At 34.5% G+C, this 24,177-nt stretch overlaps 8 protein-coding genes across 8 annotated transcripts; 4 read left to right on the top strand and 4 right to left on the bottom strand.

Annotated features, from left to right (window-relative positions):
* Positions 1-46: 46 nt before the first annotated feature.
* On the top strand, positions 47-1,034 carry PPL_12312 (synaptobrevin domain-containing protein; the record flags this gene model as incomplete). The annotated part of the gene is made up of 5 exons (XM_020583050.1): positions 47-141; positions 229-348; positions 426-636; positions 721-858; positions 1,014-1,034. The coding sequence occupies 5 exons, from the start codon at positions 47-49 to the stop codon at positions 1,032-1,034; spliced, it is 585 nt and encodes a 194-aa protein (XP_020429831.1).
* An 87-nt stretch (positions 1,035-1,121) lies between these two features.
* On the bottom strand, positions 1,122-2,900 carry PPL_12311 (B-box zinc finger protein; the record flags this gene model as incomplete). Its single annotated transcript, XM_020583049.1, has 1 exon — positions 1,122-2,900. The coding sequence occupies one exon, from the start codon at positions 2,898-2,900 to the stop codon at positions 1,122-1,124; it is 1,779 nt and encodes a 592-aa protein (XP_020429830.1).
* Positions 2,901-3,243: 343 nt separating this feature from the next.
* On the bottom strand, positions 3,244-4,574 carry PPL_12310 (uncharacterized protein; the record flags this gene model as incomplete). Its single annotated transcript, XM_020583048.1, has 2 exons — positions 3,244-4,240; positions 4,306-4,574. The coding sequence occupies 2 exons, from the start codon at positions 4,572-4,574 to the stop codon at positions 3,244-3,246; spliced, it is 1,266 nt and encodes a 421-aa protein (XP_020429829.1).
* A 913-nt stretch (positions 4,575-5,487) lies between these two features.
* On the top strand, positions 5,488-8,094 carry PPL_12309 (uncharacterized protein; the record flags this gene model as incomplete). Its single annotated transcript, XM_020583047.1, has 7 exons — positions 5,488-5,550; positions 6,192-6,467; positions 6,533-6,638; positions 6,721-6,918; positions 6,993-7,676; positions 7,746-7,862; positions 7,931-8,094. The coding sequence occupies 7 exons, from the start codon at positions 5,488-5,490 to the stop codon at positions 8,092-8,094; spliced, it is 1,608 nt and encodes a 535-aa protein (XP_020429828.1).
* A 164-nt stretch (positions 8,095-8,258) lies between these two features.
* On the bottom strand, positions 8,259-9,585 carry PPL_12308 (prestalk protein; the record flags this gene model as incomplete). The annotated part of the gene is made up of 4 exons (XM_020583046.1): positions 8,259-8,278; positions 8,316-9,232; positions 9,401-9,473; positions 9,558-9,585. The coding sequence occupies 4 exons, from the start codon at positions 9,583-9,585 to the stop codon at positions 8,259-8,261; spliced, it is 1,038 nt and encodes a 345-aa protein (XP_020429827.1).
* A 695-nt stretch (positions 9,586-10,280) lies between these two features.
* Positions 10,281-13,362, top strand: PPL_12307 (uncharacterized protein; the record flags this gene model as incomplete). The annotated part of the gene is made up of 6 exons (XM_020583045.1): positions 10,281-10,395; positions 10,515-10,675; positions 10,753-11,658; positions 11,743-12,072; positions 12,150-13,052; positions 13,114-13,362. The coding sequence occupies 6 exons, from the start codon at positions 10,281-10,283 to the stop codon at positions 13,360-13,362; spliced, it is 2,664 nt and encodes an 887-aa protein (XP_020429826.1).
* A 527-nt stretch (positions 13,363-13,889) lies between these two features.
* PPL_12306 (major vault protein) lies at positions 13,890-16,541 on the bottom strand (the record flags this gene model as incomplete). The annotated part of the gene is made up of 2 exons (XM_020583044.1): positions 13,890-16,376; positions 16,491-16,541. 2 exons carry the CDS (start codon positions 16,539-16,541, stop codon positions 13,890-13,892), a joined length of 2,538 nt encoding a protein of 845 aa, XP_020429825.1.
* Positions 16,542-17,724: 1,183 nt separating this feature from the next.
* Positions 17,725-24,063, top strand: PPL_12305 (uncharacterized protein; the record flags this gene model as incomplete). Its single annotated transcript, XM_020583043.1, has 7 exons — positions 17,725-17,782; positions 18,578-18,607; positions 18,888-21,002; positions 21,099-21,899; positions 21,977-22,430; positions 22,503-23,712; positions 23,806-24,063. The coding sequence occupies 7 exons, from the start codon at positions 17,725-17,727 to the stop codon at positions 24,061-24,063; spliced, it is 4,926 nt and encodes a 1,641-aa protein (XP_020429824.1).
* Between the last annotated feature and the right edge of the window lie 114 nt (positions 24,064-24,177).

Here is a 24,177-nt window from a genome sequence, read left to right as displayed (position 1 = left end):
TTTTAATTACTATATTTGTTACATTATCAATTAAAAGTCAAAAGAGATGAAGATTTTAGCTTTAGTTTTATCTAGAAGAGGTGGAACTATAATCGATCATGTATGGGATTTAAATTCATTTGGTTTCTTACAACGTGGAACGTATGTTCTATCTCTATCACATTAAAGATAAATTTAGAGTAATTTTACTGATATCATATCACACTCACTCTACTCTATATCTATTAGAATTAAAGAGGTGTTATTGGCATCAAGTAAAATTTTTATAGATAGATTCAATGTAAATTCAAAGTGTAGTGTACCACATGAAGGTTATATGGCATACGTAGATTGTAGAGAAGATTTTGGGTATGTTAATGATATTGTGATTATTAAACATAACCACATTGATAGTATATATATTAATTTCTTAATCTATTATTTAGAGGTGTTGTATATACAGATCAAGAATATCCAGAGAGAGTAGCAGCAAGATGTCTTTCCGAGATGATGCGTGAGTACCTAAATTTCACCAAGGGTATCATCGGTGGTCAATTCCCACAACTTCAGAATATATTGACGAAATATGCCAATCCTGCAGGTATTGATAGAGTTGGTGAAGTACAAAATCAAGTAAATGAAGTCACTATGGTTATGGTATGTCGTTGATCATCTTTATATAATCACAATCTCACAAAACAAAACAACAAATAAATCTAACAAAATCTCCATCTCTATTAGCACAAAAATATAGAAGCAGCATTACAGAACAATGCTAAAATGGAAGATTTACTACAGCAATCCAACGAACTAAGTGCAAAAAGCAAAGTATTTCTAAAACAAGCGAAAAAAGCAAACAGAAGATGTTGTACAATACAAGTAAAAAAAAAAAATAACATGAGAAATAAAAAACAGGAAATTAAATTAAAATTAAATGGAATGTTCTGCAGCTAGAAAATAGAAAGATTATTACATACATACTATTTGGAAGATATATAAAAAGATTATATTTATTTTATTTTATTTTTTAAAAGATTTGTTATTCACTTTCTTAAAATCAAATTGGTAAAAAAGGTTAGGGATTTATGATGGATGTTTGTCTTTGTGAAATTTGATAATCCAAAAATAAACTTTATGATTTCCTATTTTTCAGCTACAATCAATGAATGAAAGAATATATTTGATGGTATTTCTAATTGACGATTGGATACTTCTACCTTGTTGGTATTGCAGTTGTAGTATCCAAGCTTGTGTGGTTGTCTATAGGATATCGCTATGATAATCTGGTTGGTGTACTTATCGTAGGCAAGTGCTCGAATTGCCTCGGAGTGCTGTGGTAGTGCGGTGAGACTGTTATCACTGATATTGAGAACACAGAAATTACGATCTCCAATCGAATTGAAATAGATCTTATCGTCTCCATCGTAGACTAAACTAAGCTTGGCACTTTCGTAGATCGCCAAAGTTGAACCAATTTCGACTGAAACATTTTGGTAGCCCAACGATGACTTTGAGAGATCGAGTTTGTGGATTTTCTTATTGTTGAAGATTATCAGTGAATTGTACTTGGCAGAGTAAATCAAATGCGTATAGATCAGACCCGATTTCTCCTTTAAATTTCCAACCACCTTGAATTCACCGGTTACAACATCTAATCGTTCAATGGTTAAATCGGCTTCGGTTCCACTGATAACTTTGTGGCCAGTGTGGTAACTACTGTCAAGATCATCGTAGGAATCTCTTATGAACTCTTCGTACTTTCCACGATCGGAATTGGTTATGTAGATATGACGTTGACCATCGGAATCACAAGCCAAATTAGAACCAACAACTTTTCCTAGGTTGTGGATAGTAGAAGACTTTGTATTGATATTATACACCTCAAATGTAGATTTTTCCATTATATCACCGCCTAGCGTATAGAACTTGTTATTCAAAAGGATAGGAGCAGAGCTATAGGCTTTGGAGCGACTGAAAAATGCCCATTCCATATTGATCTTGTTCACCTCCAGGTCTATAACTGCTATTGATCTTGGATTGCCTGCACCGGAACCGACAATCTTATTTGCTTGTACACAATAGAGTTTAGTAAGTGGTTTAGCGGCGATTCTATCGGGAGCTAAAACCTCTGATAAAATGGAAGTAGATGAAGAATGTGGAGAAATAAAGTTATCGGATTTTAACTTTACCGACTCTTTTAATAAGTTGGAGAATTGGCTAATGTAATCGGATGATACATCTACTGTGGTTTCACAATTTACATCGTAGGCTTTACTGAATGGTGGTGAGCTTGGATCGATTGACTCGACAATGGCGAGCATTTGTTCGATGGTGAGAGATATCGATGGTTTGTATCCTTTGATGGCAGTGGCAACGAGAAGCTCCTCCAACATAGCGGAATTTCTAATATCCAAAACAAACTTGGATATTTCAATATTCTGTTGTAACGATTTCGATAGAGTGTGGATGTCACCGATGGACACTTTAGCTGTTTCTGAATTGACTTCGTTGGTGGTGGCAGACAGTGAAACTTGATTCAGTTGCTCCAAGTAGGAGTATTGGACTTTGGCGTAGTCTTCGAGGAGATTCTTTTGTCTTTTGATATTGGTTTCGTATTTGAACTTGTAGTTATTGATCAACTTGGTGAGTTCATCGAAAATCAACAGTGATTTCGATTCATTCTCAGTGACATGAGCATGTTGCTCAGCGAACCACTTTAGATTATCGAATACCGCTAGCTTCTTTGTTGTGGTATCGATAGATTCTTTTCTCTCTTGTAAATGTGTTTTTATAGAGATTGTGGTGTGTTGTTGATGAGTACTACACATACACTCTGAACAAACCAAAGTATTACATTTTTTACAAAATAAAATAAATGGTTCATCAGTATGAACTGTACAATTAATTTGTGATAATTTCATTATATATATGTATATAATATTAAAAATTTATTAGGTTGTTAAGTGAAAAGCTTCATCCTTTTATCAATAAAGAATTAAAATAATATGTGAATCATAATGATTTTTATTTGATTCTTTTTGTAGAATCTAATAAATCGTTCACTTGATCATGATATTATTGATTTGATATTAAAATGTTTTACAATGTTTTGTGTAACCTATTCAACAACTACAAACTCCGAGAGATATTTCCCAAAATATGTAAAAAAATCAAAATATCATCTTTAAATATCAAAAAAAAAAAAAAGTTTTAAAAGATGTTGTAGATAAATAAATATATAATATAAACATTTATTGGGATCAATTAAGCAGCAACAACCTCAGCTGACTCATTGTTTGATAGTGAAACTGTTTCTTCAATGTTTGTTTCTTCGTCTTCCATGGTGATTGGAATATCAACGTGCTCTTCAGAGACTGGAGTTGGTTCCTCAACTACTGGAGTTGGCTCTTCAACAACTGTAGTTGGTTCTTCTAATGGTGGCTCTGGAATTGATTCCTCAACTGCTGGAGTTGGCTCTTCAACAACTGGAGTTGGTTCTGGGGTTGGTTCTTCAACAACAACTGGTGCTGGTGTTGGCTCCTCAACAACTGGTGCTGGAGTTGGTTCCTCAACAACTGGGGCTGGTGTAACAACTGGTGTTGGTTTTGGTGCTGGTGTAACAACTGGTTTTGAAACTGGTGCTGGTGTTGAAGCTGGTGCTGGTGTTGGAACTAATTTCTCTTGTGATTTAGATCCGGATCTATTGATTGTAAAGTTTCGTTTGCCTTCTGGATTTGCTGGCTTTGTGAAATCTTTGAGACCTTGGAAGTTACCATATACATATTTTGGTGGTTGAGTAGCTGGTTTGTTGAGGGTAGAAGTAGTTGTTGTTGTTGTAGATGGCTTATCCGGTGATACTGGTGAAGATGAGACAGTTGGCTTGGCAAATGATTTTGGTGCCGATGTAGTGGTTGCAACTGGCTTTGGTGCTGGTGTCGATGCAACGACTGGCTTTGGTGCTGGTGTTGATGCAACGACCGGTTTTGGTGTTGGTGTTGATGCAACGACTGGTTTTGGTGCTGGTGTAGCTGCAACAACTGGTTTTGGTGTGGGTGTAGCTGTAACTGGTGCTGGAGCTGGTGTTGATGCAACAACTGGCTTTGGTGCTGGAGTTGGAGCTGGAGTGACTGGCTCTGGTTGTTGAGCAGCCGATGAGTTTACAGGTGGTGGAGGTGGTGTTACAACTGTAACAGTTGGTGTACCCTTCTTTAAATCATGTTGATGTTGTGGTTTGAGTTGACCGAATCCCTCAGAATAATTACTTTTTTATATTAATTAGTATTTGAAATTTGTAAATATATATTATATTGATTTATTTTTACATACCCTTTAGTAAAGAACAATTTCTTGAAACATGGTTTACAGTATGATTTTGATTGCATGGAAGCAAAACTTCCAAGCTTTAAGACATTGTTACAAACTGCACATCTGAAACAGGCTTTGTGAAAGATACGCTCATCGGCAGCCAATCTTTCAGTACTATAAACAGTCTTTGAACAAACAGTGCATTTCTCTGAGGATCCAAATGACTTTTTAATTGTAATTGGTTTTCCAGTGGTTGGTGGTTTATTTAAAGTGGTGGAAACAGTTGACATTTTAGTTAGTTTTTATTCTTTGAGTGAAAAGAAATAAGATTTTGAAAAGATAGAGAATATTGTTGTTGTTAACAATAGTAATTCTAAACAATAATGATTTTGATTTTATGATTATAATTATTGGATTAGTTTGTTTGTTTTGTTTGTTTTGTTTTTGTTTTTATTTTATTGCAAAGGACGTCCAATCAAATTCAACTCAGTTCATTTCACATTCAAACCAAACCAATATTTTCATTATAATCAGGTTGTAATATTAAAATTTGTGTGGTTGTGTGTGTGTGATAATTGCAATATAAACGATTGTTTTTTTAATGTAAATAAAACAGTGTGGTTGTGATATTATGCGTGATTTCAAATCAATTTGTGGTGGGTTTACTTTATCGATGAAAATCAAATAAAATAAACGGAAACAGTGCAGAGATTAGAGTTGTAGTTGGGGTTGGTATAATTTTAGCGAATTTACTTTGTGATAATATAACTTCACCTTGTTTAACAAATATGATTATAATAAGATATACGAGCGCAATAGATAGAGTTGATAGAATTATACAATTCGTTTAAATATATATTTTTATGAGAACACATACTTTTGTAGCCATCTTTTCTTTATTGTTTTGCTATTAATATAATTAATATTGTAAAGATAAAAATAATATTGAGATTTGTTGATGTTGGTTAATTTCACTCACTACAGAATGATATTTGTTTTAAATATAAAAATACAATTAAATAAATAAATAAATAAATAAATATAATTTTACTGATTAAGTATTGTACAAAAAAACTATTATGTTTATTTTAAAAGTTAGAATGATAATTATATTGGATATTTTTGAAAATAATTAATTATAAATCCAAAAAAAACCTCTTTGGATTGGTTCAAATGGTTTCAGAAAAGTGAGTGCAATTTAATATGGACTCACATATTATTATGAGAAGTTTTGCTTTTTTTGAGCAAACCCAACCAACCCAATGGGTATTATGACTCTAAGAAAATTTGTTGTGAAAAATGAAAAAAAAAAAAACAAAAACTTTTTGTTATTGGGCATCTGACTTCGATTCAGATTATATTCACTGTAATACACTTATTTTGATTGTCAGATTTATATGGTGACATCGAAAACATCTTTTATAAATATTTCCATTGAAACCTAAATATCTTGTTAGAATTTATTGATAGCTATTTAACAATAAGCAATCTTTTCAAATTGGTCAGTGACTTTTTTTTATGTTATTGCGACCAAGTCTAATAAAGTATAAACACTACAGGACCATTTTATGTTTAAATTGAAATAGATTTATATGTATAATAAACTTAAATTAAATTTGAAAAAAAATGATTAAATAAAGTATATAATTTGATTGTTAAATGATTGTTCTATCTTCGAAATATTAGATTAGAATACTCATCTGTTTTACCATTTTAAATTAAATAAAAAATTTATCCCTCCAAATTTTAAAAATTTGTCCGTTGACGAAAATTTAGATTTGGCGCCATTTAAAATTTTCTCTTTATTGATTGATTTTAATTTTTTGTTTGTAGTTGATTGTTATTATTATTATTACTATTAAATATTTCTATCTTACACTATAACAAAAGAGATTATATTATTATAGATAGGCGAAATGGTAAAGAAAGCAGCAACAAAGAAACAAGTTAAGGCAATTGTGCCTGCTTCACCAGAGAAGGATCAAGAAATGGAGGAAAATAATGTTACACTACAAGAGAATAATCAAAATCATATCAATCAGTTGTCAGAGCGTTTCGAAAAGATTGCTACCACTGCCAACAATAATACAAATATAAACTACTCCTCCATCCTTTCGAATATCATCAACAATACAAACAATGCAATCAATACACAACCAAAAGACAGTGAATATAAGAAGAAGGTAGATTTCATAAAAATAATATATTGTGATAATTTATATTAATTCTAGCTCTACTTTTATTTTAGTATATTGAATTAAAGGATAAATTTACACTCTTTAAAAAGATGAAGCATACCGATACAGAGAATTTGTTTGAAGACTTTAAGATTGCTGCTGAAAAGCGTGACTCTGGTAAGTGTTATAAATAGTTTTATATTTAATTAGTTATCATTCTTATTAAATGTATTTTTTATTTTATTTTCTTAATTTAAAGACTCAAAGAAATATATATCACAATTGAAGTTCCAGGTGGAAGTTCTCCAACAAAAAAATAAATTATTGAATGAAGCACTCAATAATAAATATGGATGTGACTATGACAATCTCCAGAAACAATTGAACGACCGTAGAGATCTAGAAGAGAAGTTCAAACTCGAACAAATTAAACAAGTTCTTAATGATAAGATCAAAGGTATTTATATTTATATTGAATGGGAAATCCAACAAATATTAATATTGTTTTTTTGTTTTTCGAAATCAAAATAGAGGATGATAAGGTAATTTCACAGTTGAATGAAGAAAAGAATTCATTAATCAGTCAAATGGCAGAGATGAAGGAGGAGTTTGAGAGAAAGATGCAATCGGCCAATCAACAATTCGAGTCGTTGATTGAGAAGCACACCAATGAGCGATACGAGAGCCAGAGAGCAGTCGACTCTATGAGCAGTGAAGTCAACGATCGTTTGGCCGAATCACGTAGAATGATTGCTCAACTCCAGGGTGAGAACGAAGCACTCACCACTCGTCTCAATGAGATGGTCCAAGAGAATAAGGACCGTTCCAATCTCTTCCAGGACGGTAAGCAGAAGCTCATCGACGAGTGGATGTTGGCCGACAAGCAAAAGGCCGAGGACTTTGAGTCGCGTATCATCGAGGTCAAGAACTACTACGAGCAACAAATGAAGAAATTGAAGCAGGCCAACGAAGACAACATCATAAAGATTCACGACGAGTTTGTACAGTCTGAGACCAAGCTAAAGAAGTTGAACGACCAGCTGCTCGACCAAAAGAACGTAGAGATCTCTGTCATTGAGAAGCAACTCACAGAGGAGATCGAACAACTCGAAGATAAACGTTTGAAGGAGCATCAAGACTCATTGAAATCACAAAGATCATTGGCACAGGAACTTCAAGAATTGAAATCAAAATTGGATACCATTGACAGTCAGAGTATGTTATTATATTATACTAAACAATATTGTTCTGTAGTTTACTTATTTTTTAATTATTAATTAATAGATAAATTAAAGCAAAACTATTTACAACTTTATCATAAACTTACTTCAATTAAATTGAATCAAGTAAGTGATAGTAAATATGAAATGTTGGCTCAATCTCAAAAGAATACTCTAAGAAGTAAGTAGTGCTTAAGCAACTGAACATTATATTGAAATAATTTATTAATATTATTAATATTATTTTAGAAATACAAGGAGAGATTGTAATTACAGACAGTGAACTTTCATACACACCAATTTCAATTGATAATTGTTCTTCGGTGGCAGAGTGTGTTGAGAATCCAGTCGATATCCCACTAGAAGACTCTAGTATTTTCGTTATGAAGTTAATTGAAACTATCTATGCTTAAGTGTAAAGTGATACGTCAATAACAACCTTCAACTAAAATTCATTTAAATCTATATATCATTAAATAAATTGTTAATAATATTATTGTAATTAGAAAGATAATTTATAAAGATGATATTTATTTATTAACAAAAAGTTAATTTTTTTAAAATTGTTTATTGAATATTATTGGTTGAAGACAGATGCTAGATTAATAACAATTAGTTATTGGAGTATTTATACATTGTCCGTTGGATGGATTACAGCTATCAAAGGTGCATCTGTTGTTATCGAAACAATTAATTGGTTTGTGGGAACAAGTCATCGTTCCAGAATCACAAAAATCGTAGGTACATGGATTTCCATCGCTACAGTTGGTGTAGGCAACACCGCAAGAACCAGTGGCAGGGTTACATGGGAATTTGATACAGAATGTTTCATCTCCACAGAATTTAGGTGTATATTGGCACTCACCAGTGACGGTATTCAATGTATCGATGGTACAGAGGTTACCATCATTACAGCTATTTAAAGGATGGTGAATGCATCCAATAGTTGGATCACATTGATCGACTGTATTTGGATTGTTATCATTACAGTCGATAGGTGTGTGAATGCAATCACCATTGGAAGGATTACATGAATCGATGGTACATACATTGTTGTCAGTACAGGTGTTTGGAGTGTAGGTACAGCCGGCTTTGACATTGCATGAATCGATTGTACATGGATTGTTGTCATTGCAAGTAACTGGTTGATGTTGGCATCCACCCAAAGTTGAACTACACGAGTCGGAAGTACATGGATTGGCATCGTCACAAACAGTGGTGTGATAGCAACACTTTCCATTCTCTACAAAATTGGTCTCGCATGGATCTGAGTTTGGACAGCTCAATGGATTGGAAGTGTTATCACAGGAGTATGGTACGTTGAGGCAACCGATATTGGGAATACACAAATCATGGGTGTTGGCATTGGCATCGTTACAATTCTTTGGAGTGGTAGTACATCCAAGTGAAGGGTGGCATCCATCAATCAAGCATTTATTGTTGGAATTACAAACTACTTGGGTGTGTGAGCAACCAACACCAATAGGACAGTAATCAGTATAGCATTTGTCATTGCTCATACAATATGGAATTGTACATTGTTCTAGTGCACTAATGGAATTTATAATTGAAATGGAATATAATAAAAATAGTAATATTTGATATCTATTCATTTTAAATGAATTTCTTCGTTTGTTTATTTGTTGATAATGAAGTAAAGAAAATAATTTAATAATGATTCGTAAAGAAAGTTTAATTTATTTATAGTTTTCATTCTACAGATAGAAAATCATTAACGGATTGAAATTGATTTGTTCAAATGAGGGATCAGTAAATGAGGGATGAAACAAGGCTATTTACAAAAAATCATTCACAGATCAGACCAATTAAAATCACCGTAAATAAGAAAAACGAAAATAGTAAAAAGCAAACTTACTTTTTATATCCTTTTCAATCAATCTCATTTTTGGGATTGAAATCACCCCAATAATATAAATCTATTTAGTTTTGTTTTTGATTGACAATCAAGTTAAATAAATTTCTTTTGCATTATTAATTTCAATAATAATAATAACTTTTTTGTTAATCGTACGTAAGTTATTATTTTGTTTAAAAATGATTTGGTTTAAAAAAAGAACTGATCTGATTGGAGGATTAATTGATTTGTTCATTTGTTTTAATTTTCAATTTTATTGAGTATATACAAGATTTAATTTTTTAAATAATTTCAAGTTACAATAATAAAAATGAAAAAAATATTTCTAAATAGAACAATTATTAATTGTGATCTTTTTATATGTTTTGTTATTTTATTTGAAACTTCAAAAACAAAGAAGAAGTTTGGTAAGGTCGATGATGGAAAAGGTGCATAATCATAAATAATTAAAAAAAAAATGAAAAAAAAAAAATCAACAAACTTTTGGTAAAATTATTATGAAATGATATTTATGTTCACACCCACACACCTTTATTGATATATTATTCTTTAAAATTCATTGATTATTATCATATATTATTATATAATATCTATCATAATAGTTTAAATTAGCTAATAATAATAATAATCATATATATTTGTAATTAATTGATGGTCGATATTGATAGTTTAGTAGTACATGTTTATTCATAGGCTGAGGTAAAACATCAATAGGTAATAGCAATGCAAAGATTTCTATCATCAATAGGTGAAGTGTTAGCACCTACCTATCATTCCGATTTAGATGATCTCAAGAACCATTGGAGATCAATAAAAACTTTCTATATCGATAAAAATTGTAAGATCATTCATCATCCTACTTTACTTTAAGAGTAGATCTGAATTGTTGTTTATTAACATACAAAATTTATATAACAAAAAACAACAACAACAACACAACACACAATAATTAAATAGATGATATTGAGAGTTTCCATGAATTACAGTTACCTGGTCATATTATATCGATGGTATCACTTTTGATAGAGGAAAATAAATCTGGTGATGCCGGTCCATGTTTGGAATTCTTTTTAAAGAATAGAATATTGGAAACTCTTTGTTTATTAGGTGAAAGAGATGTATGATATCTAATTACGTATATATAATGTGTACAAAAAAAACAAATTAATAATGTGATAATCTATTATTACTTTAGACTCCAACAGGTGTTAGAAAATTGGTATTACAAACTACTACTATTTTACTAAGTGATTTGTCATTGCCATTGCTACCACATATGAGTGTGCACAAGCCAATATGTAGGTTGATAAGAGCGATCATTACAACTAGAGAACAACAGCAGCATCAGCTATTCAGGAAACAACAGCAGCAACAACAGAATATACACTTGACAAACGAGCTGAATAGATTAGTACCTGGACTGGCATCGCTTCAGCAACAACAACAGCAATCGAATGACGACAGTGAGTTTGTCAACCTTCTCGAGGTACTAACGAAACAACTAAAGATGTATCCAACACTACTTGGATTCTTCCAGGATGTGGAGTATCCGTATGGTGCGCATTTCATTGTTTATCAAGGACTGCTCCATCATCTCTGGACGGTGGGATCGGTTGGCGAGCGTGCCAGAAAAGCTCTGGTTCAGTGTCTAGAGTTGATGCCTGCGACCAGCATCACCACGGAACTACTCCAAGCGAATCATGCACGTGACAAGTTTAAAGAGGGATTGATCGATTCTCTTGAGCAACTACAGCAACAGCAGCAGAGTGTCAACTCCAATGGTATCAATCCAAAGACTAGCCACAACACATCACCTACACTCTCACCGATTTCACCAACACCTCTATCGCCATTGAAACAATCACAGGATGACAAGATTGACTTTATTGCCGCCGATCCACTGGCACTTTTGAATCACATCAATTTCATTAACATACAAATGACAGAGTTACTCAAGATATACAAACTGTTACCACCCACAATAGCCTCGATTAACTATTGTAAATCAGGTCCACCCATTGCACCCGAAAACCTATCAATACTAGAGAACTACAAGACAAGAGTATCTTTTTGTTGTTCATTATCAACTGTTAAACATAATGTTTGTATTAACTACCTATCTATTAATATTTATAAATATATTCTAACTTTTTTTTTTTTTTTTTTTTTTACTTTAATATATTAGGATATTGGTGAATATATAACTAAACTTTGGGAGGATCTATTTATTACAGATACACTGGGACCAGCATTATTACATACAGATGATGTTCATTGTGCCACAGCAATGTTGTATCTACGTGAAATCCTATCATTACTTCATGGTCCAATCGCACAGAAAATAATTACATTCCTTGTTGGTGATCTAATTAAACCGACAGACTATAGAAAACAACTATTGTCATCATCCGATAACAATAATAATAATAATAACAGCAGCATTACAGATGACGATATAGATGACAATATTATTAGATCTACTTTAATTAAGAGAATATCACATCCAAATTATATTGTATGTATCACATTTGGAATTAATAATGATAAAATTGGTTATTACAAATCTATTAACATTGTTATTACTTTTTTTAGGTATCGTTATCATGTTTAAGATTATTTTCAACATTGATAGGTTTACATAATTTCGTAGTCATTTATAATTTGATATTGGTGAATTTACCACCTCCATCACCTGAGAACACCAGATTCTCCTATCAAAACTTTGCAACATTACAGCAGGCACAAAAGTCAATCACCAACTATCTGACTTTGTTTGGAAATCGATATACCAACATCCCATCGCACGGAACTGAAACTGGATTAACAGATATCTTTCAAAACAAGACATCTTCACAGACAAACGGCTACTCTGCCTATCTGGTCGATGCCAGATATCAGGTATCACTCTACAGTTCGGCATGTGCTCAGTGGCCACCCAATTTCCTCTTTATAACAAAGGAGGTATATAACAATACAGTAGCAATCACTTTAAATTCATTTAAACCAACAACACCATCAAATAACACCAACCAACTACAAAAGTCAAATAGTGATAATGTAAATTTATCTTCACCACCAACAACAACATCATCATCAAACTCAATATCATCACCCTTATCACTATCTTCATCATCCTCTTCTCCAGTACCAGCAGTAGCTAGCACTCAACAACAAAACAATGATTTCAATAACAGCAACAACAATAATAATAACAATAGTAATACTCAACAACAGCAACATCAAATTGGGCCATTCTTAGAAGAAATATTCAAACTAGTTAGAAATATGGTCAATCTACCAATCGATCTAAACTTTATAATTACTGGAATTCTATCGAAACTCTGTTACTATCCATGTCCTCAACTCTATCCTTATTTAGTTCATTGTCCGCTTAGCACCATGTCACCGATCATTTCATCACAACAACTACAACAGCAAGAGGATGAAACTTCAAGCTCTCTCTCACAACTATCATTATACTCTATTTTGTTAAATGTAAGCTCTTTCATCAATAACATTTATGATCATATTAAACTAATATTTCAAATATTTCTAGTTGTCTGAACAAATTGAAGAGAAATCACAATCGTTTAATTCATTCAATGAGATACTGGACCAATTCAGAATATTTATGACAGACATTACCAACATTAATGATGATAACAAATTCCCACCAAATTCAATTCTCTCAACACTGAACCAAAAAAATATTGATTTTCTCAATTCTGTTATTATTATTGAAGAATTTTGTAAAGAATTAGCTTCCATTATTCAAGCAAGAGTCGTATTCTCCAATAACTATTAATCTAAATAAAAAATTGATTTGTTTTTTTTTTTCAGAGAGGAAGTGATAAAACTACTTGTATACATTTGTATATTTTATTTTAAACCCGTCTACTTTTAGATTTTCTGTTCACACATTGGACTTGAGGCATCTTCTAATTTCGCGCAAATGATGAAAGGTAAACTGTGAAATAGAGTTGTTAAAATAAGATTTTGAGTTCACAGAAGCTTACAGGTTCACAGATAATTAAAAAACAAAACAAAAAAGTATCAACTGTTTATATTTTTAATGTAATTTGAGCAAACACTATAAATCTTTTTAAAGAGATCATTAAAGGGTTTGAGCAACTGTTAAATTTGAATTTAAAAAAAATAATAATACAAAAAAAAAATTATATTTTGTGATATATTTTACAAAGTTTGTTTATTTATATATTCATCTTGAAAGTATTAATTTTCAAGTTTGCTAGATAATATTATTAATATCATTGATTTGTTTTTTTGATGGGTTGTTGATATTAATTTACTACTTTTTGGTCGTCATATTGTTTATTCGTCGAATGATTCAACGTTTCCGGTTTGTGGACCACCGATTAAACCTGCAGCAGTGTTGAAAAGATTGATTGGGGAGGAACCGTCGGTGAGCAAGACGGACTTGAGACCCAAACCTTGGAGCAATTTGGCTTGCATCTCTGGACCAGCTTGGGCGATGGATTTGATGGTGTCGGTACCAAGAGCAGTGACTTGGTTGGAGAATTTGGAGACTTCGATATCGGCCAATTGTTGAGCCTTGGAGACTTCCAATTCGTTCAAAAGCTTGGTGTGTTCGATTTCGACTTCGTGCTTGGCAACTTCCTCTTCGAGCTCAGCACAGGCTTCGATTTCTTGAGCTTGACACTCCAACTTGGTCTTCTTGACCTCAGATTCGGTGGCAATCAAAGCGGCTTCAGCACGAGCACGAGCCTCGGCAATAGCTTGACCAGTGGATTCAACGGATGCTGACTCGGCTTGCAACTTAACCAAGTTGGCACGAGACTTCTCAGCCTCAGCTTCGTCGAGAATCTTTTGACGATCTAATTCACCACGAGCCATTTGCTCCAAACGTTCAGCTTCTTGACGAGCAGTGGCTTCTTGTGACTTGGTGGTAATTTCGATAGCCAATTGGACAGACTTTTGCAAGGAGTCCAAAGTACGTTGGTCGACTGGCTCGACAGATTGAACGTCAATGTTTGTGATGACCAAACCGTTGGTTTCAAAGACCAAACGGTTGTTTGGCTTACCTTCCTCATCCTTACCAAAGACGGCAGTTTGGATGATATCTGAAGAGTGCTTGTGGAAGTTGTCGAAAGTGGAGGAGGCGACGGCAGCTCTTACCAATGAACCGGTGGCCTTACACAAATCACCAGTGAAATCAGCAGTGGCAAACAACTTGGATGGGTTGGCGCTGTCGATTTGGAACTCCCAGTTGTAGGACAACTTCAATGAGAGACGAGCATGGTCGGCGGTTTCGACGGTGATCAAGTCAGTCATGAAATCTGGACCCAAGAAGAGGGCGAGTGAACGAATGTGATTTGGACGCTTTGGAATCTTACCAGACAATGAAAGAACGGTGAATTCTTCGTCTGGGGCCAACATGACTAACTCTGGACCAAAGACAACACGGGCTTCCTTCTTACGGTAATCGTAGATTTGAACGGCAGCCTTGTGTGGAACACGGTAGGTGACAACCTTGGTGGAGTCACGGTCGACTTCGTTGTGCTCCTCGTTGACGTCACGTGTGGCAGACTTTGAGAGGAGTTCCTCAACGATTGGGGTCAATGGCTTGGCCCATCTCTCCTCGTTAGGGAGCAACATGTATGAGGAACCGATGACAGAACGAACCTTACCGGTCTTGGTGTCACGAACGTAGATACCCTCGTTGACGTCGAGTGGAATACGCTTACGACGCTCGACAATATCGACTTGAATTGGTGGGATGTAGTCACATGGACCGTAGATCATCCACAAATCACCTGGCTTACGGTTGACGACCTCCTTTCCGGTCTTGTCTTGGAAGGATTCGGTGGAAGAGAGCAACAAAGCCTCATCTTCTGACAAGACGTTGACGTTTTGAATTCCCTTGACCAATGATTCACCTGGCAACAAGAAGAAAGTACGTTCACCCTTACGGAGATCTTGGTGACCGAGCAAGTTCTTTCCGGTGGCTGGGTCGACTGGAGAATCGACGATACAGTATTGACGGTTGGTCAAGGTGATGGCCTTGACGTCACGGAGGACCTTCTCGTTGACATCTGGGATATAAGTGTCACAGTCCTTCAAGGTGATGATCCATTCCTCACCGGCCTTTCTCAACTTTCCAAAGATATCCTTGAATGAACGCAAGGCGACCAAGTGGTAACCGATACGGTCGGTCAAAACGAGGGCTTGGACGAAACCGACGATCTCTTCATTTACACCTGGTAAGTAGGCACCAGAATCACGGATCAACCATTCTTCGTTGACTTGACGGAGAACACCCTTACGATCCTTGGTGGTAAGACGAGCCTTCAACTTCAAGGCTTGATTCTCCTTGATGATGATAGCCTTGACACCCTCCAAAACTTGTACTTCAACACGTGGGTAGTAGGTACCTGGACCTTCGAACAACCATTCGTCACCAGCGACACGAACAACTTCCTTCTTATCGACAATATCAACAAAGTCACGAAGACATCTCAAACGCAAAGCATTGTTGGCTTGAACAACGTTGAGTGGGACTGGTGCGGCAGCCAAGATTTCACCTGGGTATAATGGGAATGGATCTTGGGCGAAACGGATCTCTTGATCACCGTGACGCAACTTTGGTTGTTGGAATTGGTCAATCACCAATTTACCATCCTTATCTTTAATAATTGGATTCTCTACAATGCAATAGTTTCTTGGTGGGATCAAAATCATTGGCAATGGGGTAGCAGTCAATACTTTTTCATGATCCAATCTAGTGAATGTTTGTGGACCAACTTCAACACGAGTTACATTTGTATTATTATCCAATACCTATTATTAATAGTAAAAAAAAAAAAGAAGAAAAAAGATAAAAAAATAATAAAAGATTAATAATTTTTTTTTTATACAACTTTAACTTTATCATATTAATTAATTATTACTTACATGAATGTATTGGTGTGGCTTGATTCTAATGACTGTAGATGGAGTGGCCATTTTATATATATGTTATTTAAAAGAAAAGTAAAGAAAATAGATATAAGATTACAAACAGAGATTTAGATGTTGAGAGGAAAAAGTAGTTGTTTAAAAAAATTTAATATATTATTATTATTTGTGTTAAGAAATAATAATTGTATATATTAATTGGAATAGAATAGATATAAACAATAAGTTGTTGATTGATAGATGATTTAATAAGTTGTTGATGATGGAGTTTCAACTGAGCTTTTAAATTTAAATAAAGATTGACATTAGCTTTTGTTTGACAAAAATTCCAAATAAATTTTGATATTTAAAAATTTCAACATTCTTGGAATTTTCTCCTTTGATATTTTTGAATTAAAAAACTCACTAAAAACAGGGGCACAATGAGCTTTTTTTCTCACAAAGACCAACTTCAACCCTTTCAAACTTTTTTTTATTAATTTTTTTTGAAAATTATTGAATTTTGTTTTTTTATTATTATCATTTTTTTTTAATATCTTAACTTTTTTTGATTTTTTTTTTAATTTTTTTATAATATTAATGATTTGGATCAAATTAATCATTTTTCTTGTTATTGTTTAATTTAATATATTTGATTTTTTGTAAAATTGTTATTGATCTAAGTAATTACTTTGAGAATAGACAAAAATAAATAAATAAAAACAATTTTAATATTTCACACACAAAGATTATTAGTTATAAAGTTTATCATCTTTTTCATTTTTTTCTTATTTTCATTGAGGTGTGTTCATAATCAACAAAATTTACAAAGTTTATTTTTATTTATTAGTTTAATGTTTAGGTTAGGTAATTACTTTGATAAACAAAATTTAGATCAAATAAAACAATTTTTTCATTTACATATATATTTAATAAATAAAGATTTATCATCTATTGTGTTATTTTTGGGCTTTGAATCCGATTCGAAAAATATCGACTTTTTTTTTTGACAAATTTGTCAACAAAAAAAAAAAATCAACGATTGACAAATTCATGATTGAAAATTTGCAAGGTAATAAACAAATATTATATGATTGACAATTACACGATTGACAAATTGATTACTTTCTCAAAGGATGTCTTCTATAAATACTTGATAACCTAAGCATTGGTAATTATCACAGACAAATAAATAAATATTTAGCTTTGTTATTTTCGAAAATCATATTAATTTAATTTACACTCTATTAAAATGTTTGATTATAATATTAATGACACAATGATTTCATACGATGTTCAAAGAGCTCCAAGTAAGTTTTTGCATGATATCAATATTTGATATAAAGTTTATCTAACACCCAATTGTTTGAAAAACATAGAATTGTCATCAAAAAGTTATTCAAATGGACTCAAAAGAATAAGATTAATGAAAATCTTGACTGAAAAAGCTTTGAATTGTGAATGAAAATCTATAAAACACTTTCAGAATGTTCTGATTCAGTCAACTCATCATAAATCAAGAGTAGAGACACTGAAATATCAACTCTAGAGTTAGTCAGAAAAACGACTCTACCTGAGTAGACTTTTAGTCACTATGACCGCCGTCGAAATCTAAATCTATTTGGTTGGGTTTTCACTTAACTACTTCATTGTTATAAAAAAACAACAACCTTTATTATTATTAATAAATAAAATAAAGATAGAATATATTTGCAAAATTAAACAAAAGAAGTACTATTTTTTATTTATTTGATCATGAGCCTAGTCAAAATATCATTTTTTCTTTTTTTTCAAAGAGTGATCAGAATACCAAGACAATAATATAAATTTAAGCATGCTCAGAATTGTCTTTTGAAAAATTTTTTAATTATTATTTTTCAATTTTGAAAAAAAAAAATCAAAAAAAAAAAAATCAAAGTCCACTTGCAGTTTACATTCAGATTGTTAATACTACCAACACAATATAATAATATTACATAGATAGTATTGACAATTATATATAAATAATATTCATTGTTGTACAAAATTATTTATTGTAGTTTAATATTTTGTAATACCTTCTATATATATATAACAATACATCAAGATATCTATTTATATTTTAGCACACAATCAACACAAAAAAGAACTTTGTTGTATTTTACATTTTTTTTTAAGAGTATATAAATATATAAAATTCAAAGATTTAGATTGACAAAATCTAATTAGTTAAATATTTAAAAGATTTGTAGAATATAGATAGATAGATAAAGAACAGGTTACAAAAGGTTGACATTTTCTTTCTTTTTCAAAAATATAATAATCAGATATTAAAAAAATAAATTATTAAAAAAAAAAAAAAAAGAAATGTCAAAAAAAACCAACAACAAAGAACACAGGTCATTGAAAATATTGTAAATTCATTGCTGTTCTCAGCCAATGACTCTGATGAGAGTGTACGTAACAGTGTGATTGCATCGATCTATGAAATCGGATTTCGTCAGCCAAACACTGTTTTGGCATTGGCTTGCGAATACCTCAATAAGAATCAAAAGATCGATCTGGGCCATCGTGTCACCATCTTGAAGTCGGTTCACCAGATTCTGGGTGAGCGTCGCGATGACATTACAGAGGCACTCTCACTGCAACTGATCGCAATGTCGATCTCAGAGATGACACGTGACAAGGACGTCGTGCCCGACTGGCAGCAAGCGGCCTCCTCACTGATGGTGTCACTCGGTCTGCGCTTCCCAACACAGATTATGGATGAGCTAGTCAAACGTTTCGAAACCGGTATGATTCCACACTATTTCATCATGAAAACACTCGGTGACTTTATCGCGTCGAATCCACTTCCAACGGTTCCACGTATCCGTGACGTATTGTCGCGTGTGCTTCCAGTGCTTGCATCGATCAAGCTCGACAACATCAAATGGGTATTCGCTGCTGCACTCGGCAACTTCTCAGAGGCGATCGTCGCATACGTCTCGAACATCACCGACCCCAATCTTCACCTCTACAGCTTCAGCTCAGAGTTCTACCCGGCAATGGAGCTGATTTTCAGCAAATGGCTCAGTAGCAATCATGAAAAAGTACGTCTTGTAACCATCCAAGCGGTTGGATCGATCTGTGGTATCTTGGCGGTCGAGCAACTCGACGCACAAGTCACTCGTTTGATTGGTGGAATTCTACCAATGTTCAAGAAGGAGAAGGATTTGCTTCCAGTGTGTTCGGCACTCTCCAATATCCTCGAGCAATGCATCAAACACAATCTTCGTCTCCAACTGGAACCACAACTTCCAGCGATCTTCCAGACTTTGCATCCATTGGTTTGTGTGACACCCGACTTTAATAATCCATCGTCGTTCAAGACATTCAATGAAGTACTTCGTTGCTTTGAGATTATCGGACGTGGATTCTCCGATCCACTCGTTCACTTCTTATCGCAGCGTTTGGAGATCAAGGACAGTCGTTCGCGTGGTGGATCACTCTCGATCTTGCGTCACATTATCACACGTTTGGACAATGAGCTTGGCGAGGAGAAAAAGTGTTTGATCCTCTCGGCGGTCAAGCCACTCGTTCAAACAGAGACATCGTTGTTTGTCAAGAAACACTTGGCACAGGCAGTTATTGCCATGGCATCACATCGTTACATTCATTTGCAAGGTGGAGAGTGTCTCATTGAGTTTATTATTCGTGGATCGAGCTACTCAACCGACGTCGAGATTGGCAAGCCTGCACCGGCAACACAGGAGAAGAAGAAGGTCGACCCACTAGAGACCGTTACAGAGGTTGAATTTAGAAAGATTTGTGACGATATCCTACATTTGATTACTACAACCATTCCCGATATGGACTTGGTACTGTGGCCATATCTCTTTGAGTCGGTGACACCAGTCGATTTGACTGGCGCGGCAGCAGTGGTTGCGCGTTGTCTCGGTCATATCGCGTGGAATAAGCGTGAGACCGAAGCAGAGGACTATTACATCGATTTCGACAAGGAAGTTAATCTTCCAAAACCAACACAGATCATAGCACGTTATTTTGTACTCTTGACAACTCCACACCGTCGTGGTGAGCTCGGTAGCAGAATCCTGGAGGCGATGCGTGCCATCGGTCCCATTCTACATCCATCGATTTGCGACATGTGGGATGTAACACTACCGAAACTCGCTAATTTCCTCACTGACCAACCCGATCTCGAACAATTCAATCGTAACCAATGGGAGGAATTGGTTCTCCGTTTGCTCTCAGAGACAATCAAGAATGCCGCTGACGACGAGTGGACTGTCGCTCTCGGTAGTGCTCTGGCCGACCAAATCGATCACTACAAACGTGATCCAATCCTGAAGCGTTCGCTCTACAAACAACTCGGTCTTATCATGCAGAAATGCTCACACAAGGAATTCGTAAAGTCAAAGATCGAAGTGATGTTTAACTCTGTCGACTACACCAACCCACTTGAAAACGAAGGTTGTGCAATTGGTCTTGGTTATTGTGCTGCATCTCATTTCGATATCCTATTAGAGAAAATCGGTTTCTTCATAAAGAGTAAGAGGAGTTTATTTGGTTTTTAACAGATTGTAGAAGGAGAAACAACTATATAGTTCTAACATTATTCATTGTGTTTGTATTTATTTTATTTAGATTCTATGGCAAAGAAAGGTGGATTCTTTAAAAAGTCTGGACCAAAAGGTATAAAGAATTGTGTGTTGTTGAGTTTGGCATATGCAGCTACCTATGCTCAACCATCGTTGTTGTCGTCGCGTGTCGAAGTACACATGTTGAATCCAATCAAACCTTCGATTACGCTCTTGAAGAAGCCACCCAAGAAGATCTCGGCAATCAAGATGATCGATTTCATTGGTAAGGCGTTGCACGCCGACAAGATTCCAAACTATATTTTCAAGCAGCGTGATGAGATGTTCAAGTTGCTTCTCAGCTATATGAGTACACCACCACCCTCTGTCAACCTACAGGTCAAGATCGACGGTGTCAACGCTTGTTCCACTCTGATCAACTTGCAGCCAATGGTTCCATTGGAACTCGAGACACAGGTGATCAACTTGCTCCTTCAGTTCTACGCCACCCAACCAAACGGACAGACACCATCCGACGAAACCGAAGTCAACCAAATGATAACGGCAATCAACAACCTCTTCTCAACCATCCTTTTCAATCAACCAACCATCGCTTGTTTGAATCGTTTGATTCAGTATCTCGACCCATTGTCACGTTCAAAGGAATCACATCTTCGTGAGAAAGCAATGTTTTGTATCTTATATCTCGTCAAAAAGTACATTGAATACTCAACTGAATCCGAGGAGCTACCAACCGATAAGAAGTTTGAAAACATTGGTGCATCAATGGCCATCATAACACCAAGATGTACTGATCCAGAGTCAATCATTCGTAAATACGCTGTTGAATCAATTCAATTAATGTTATGTAAGTATACCAGAAAATAATAATATTATTATTATTTATTAACATAGATGTTTGTTTATAAAAAAAACGATATATAGATATCGATTATATGTTAAAGAATGCTACACATGAAGTTCGTAGAGTTAAACCAATCGATATTATTCATCCATTGACACAGATTAAAGAGAGTATTACAACTACTGATGTCAACGAACAATTTACATTGGTATTTGAAATCTCTGGTATCATTTCAAAGATGATTGTTTTAGAGGAGATTCCAAAGTTCTTGGAGTGCTCATTGAAGGGTCTACAAGATCTTCAAACATTCAGTACCAATGGTTCATGTATTATGATTAACGGTCTCATTAAATCTCGTGGTGGTGAATTGATTGACTACGTACCAACACTTGTTAAAGGTTTACTTGGTTCCATGGAAGGTATCACCTCTGACACAACCATGAACGGTACACTCGTATCACTTCGTTCACTTGCAAATCATCATCTCATTGAAGTACTTACTGTATTACTTGATTTCCCAATGCCACATACAATGTAAATATATATATATATCTATCTAGTTAGTTAGATTTATTTATTAACAAACCATTTCAAATTTAATTTTAGTCATGTTATTAAATCTTTACAAATCATTGCAAAGGATAAGAATTTAGTTGTACCAACAATCACTCATTTGATGGATCTTTTGAATAATAAACCGGTCTATGAAGATAAACCAGATCCAAAGGATAAGAAAAAGACAATTCCACAACCATATTTGGTTGCGTTGGCTGCCACTTGTTCGATTGGTGAGATTCTTCAGGTTGAGGACTTTGCAGATGTTGCAGGTGCCTACTACTGCCAGTTGTTCTCCACGTTGGCATTGCGTGCCGGTACCACCAATAACTCGCTGCCAGCAACTATCGACCCACCAGCATCCAACCCAAAGGCCAAAGGAACTCAGATCATTCCTTCGCAACAGTTGGTTGCTTCATTCCGTCAATTCTTCAAGTGCACCAAGGAAGATGAGATTCTCGAGGCCATCGAGGCCAAGGGAAGCATGACCGGACTCGAAACACCAACCTACCACGTCGCCATCCAGGAGATCACAGCACAATTCGCCATAGCACATCCCGATCTCATCAAGGGTGTCTTTGAATACCTGATCCCCTATCAACGTGCCAATCATATTCCTCAACGTATCATCACTATCGCTGTCTTCTCAGAGTTGATCAACCACACCAAAGACAAAGAGCTACTCCAGCGTCTCATCAACACATTGTTGAATGCATTGGTAGAGCCAGCCGTCAAGTTGATCTCACTCAAGGGTCTATCGAACATTGTCAGTGCCGGCGAGGAGCAGACCAACCGTTATGCACCAACCGTTATCGATGCAATTTCATCGTCGATCGACGACGCCGACGAAGTCATGGCAATGGAATCGATGTTGGGTCTCTCAAAGATCTTCACACTCGTCAATGAATCTCGTGTCGCCCCGATTCTCGTCAACATTTGCAATCGTATCAAACCGGCATTCGAGAAACCAAACAATGAAATCCGTGCAGCATCGTTCACCCTCTTTGGTAGTCTCTGGAGATTCGGTTCGGGAATGGCTGCAGATCCATTCTATGAACAGATTCACTACAATCTACCGGCAATTGTAATGCATCTCAACGATGAGAGTCCATTGGTTCGTGATGCCTGTAAAGTTACTTTGCGTCACCTCTCTAAACTCCTCAGAACCGAAGAAGCCAAGATATTTTTCCACAGAAGAAACTTTGATGTCGATGGTTCACTTGATTATGATGAGTTCTTGGATGAATTCTCAAAGTTATTGGTAATTATTAATATATTTTCATATAATTGTTGTTTTAAAGCAATTGAAACTAATTGGTTGGTTGGTTTGTTTATTTATTTATTATTTCTGCAGATTGCTTTGTATATTGATAGAATCAATTACTTTATTATGACAACACTTGAATACTATAAGAGTAATTGGACAGTACTCAGAGGAAATGCAGCAACACTAACTGGATTCATTTTGGGTAATCTCTCTGAAGATAAGAGAATCACTACAACCATTAATCCAACAATTATTACCAAATCACTCATCTCTTTGCTTTCTGAAAAATCACCATTGGTAAGGAAGAAGGCTGCTGATTCATTGTCACTCCTACACACATATTAAAAAAAAAAAACAAAACCAATTGAAATATTTAAAATAAAAACTTTATCTGTTAAAAAAAATATTGATATAACTTTGATTGATTCTATATAAAGAAAGTGTAGAATACGTAAACTC

Source organism: Heterostelium album (assembly GCF_000004825.1).
Source record: "Heterostelium album PN500 unplaced genomic scaffold PPL_scaffold10, whole genome shotgun sequence".
NCBI lineage: Eukaryota > Evosea > Eumycetozoa > Acytosteliales > Acytosteliaceae > Heterostelium > Heterostelium album.
Note: the sequence above shows the minus strand (reverse complement) of the source record. Positions and strands in the feature narration are given on the sequence as shown.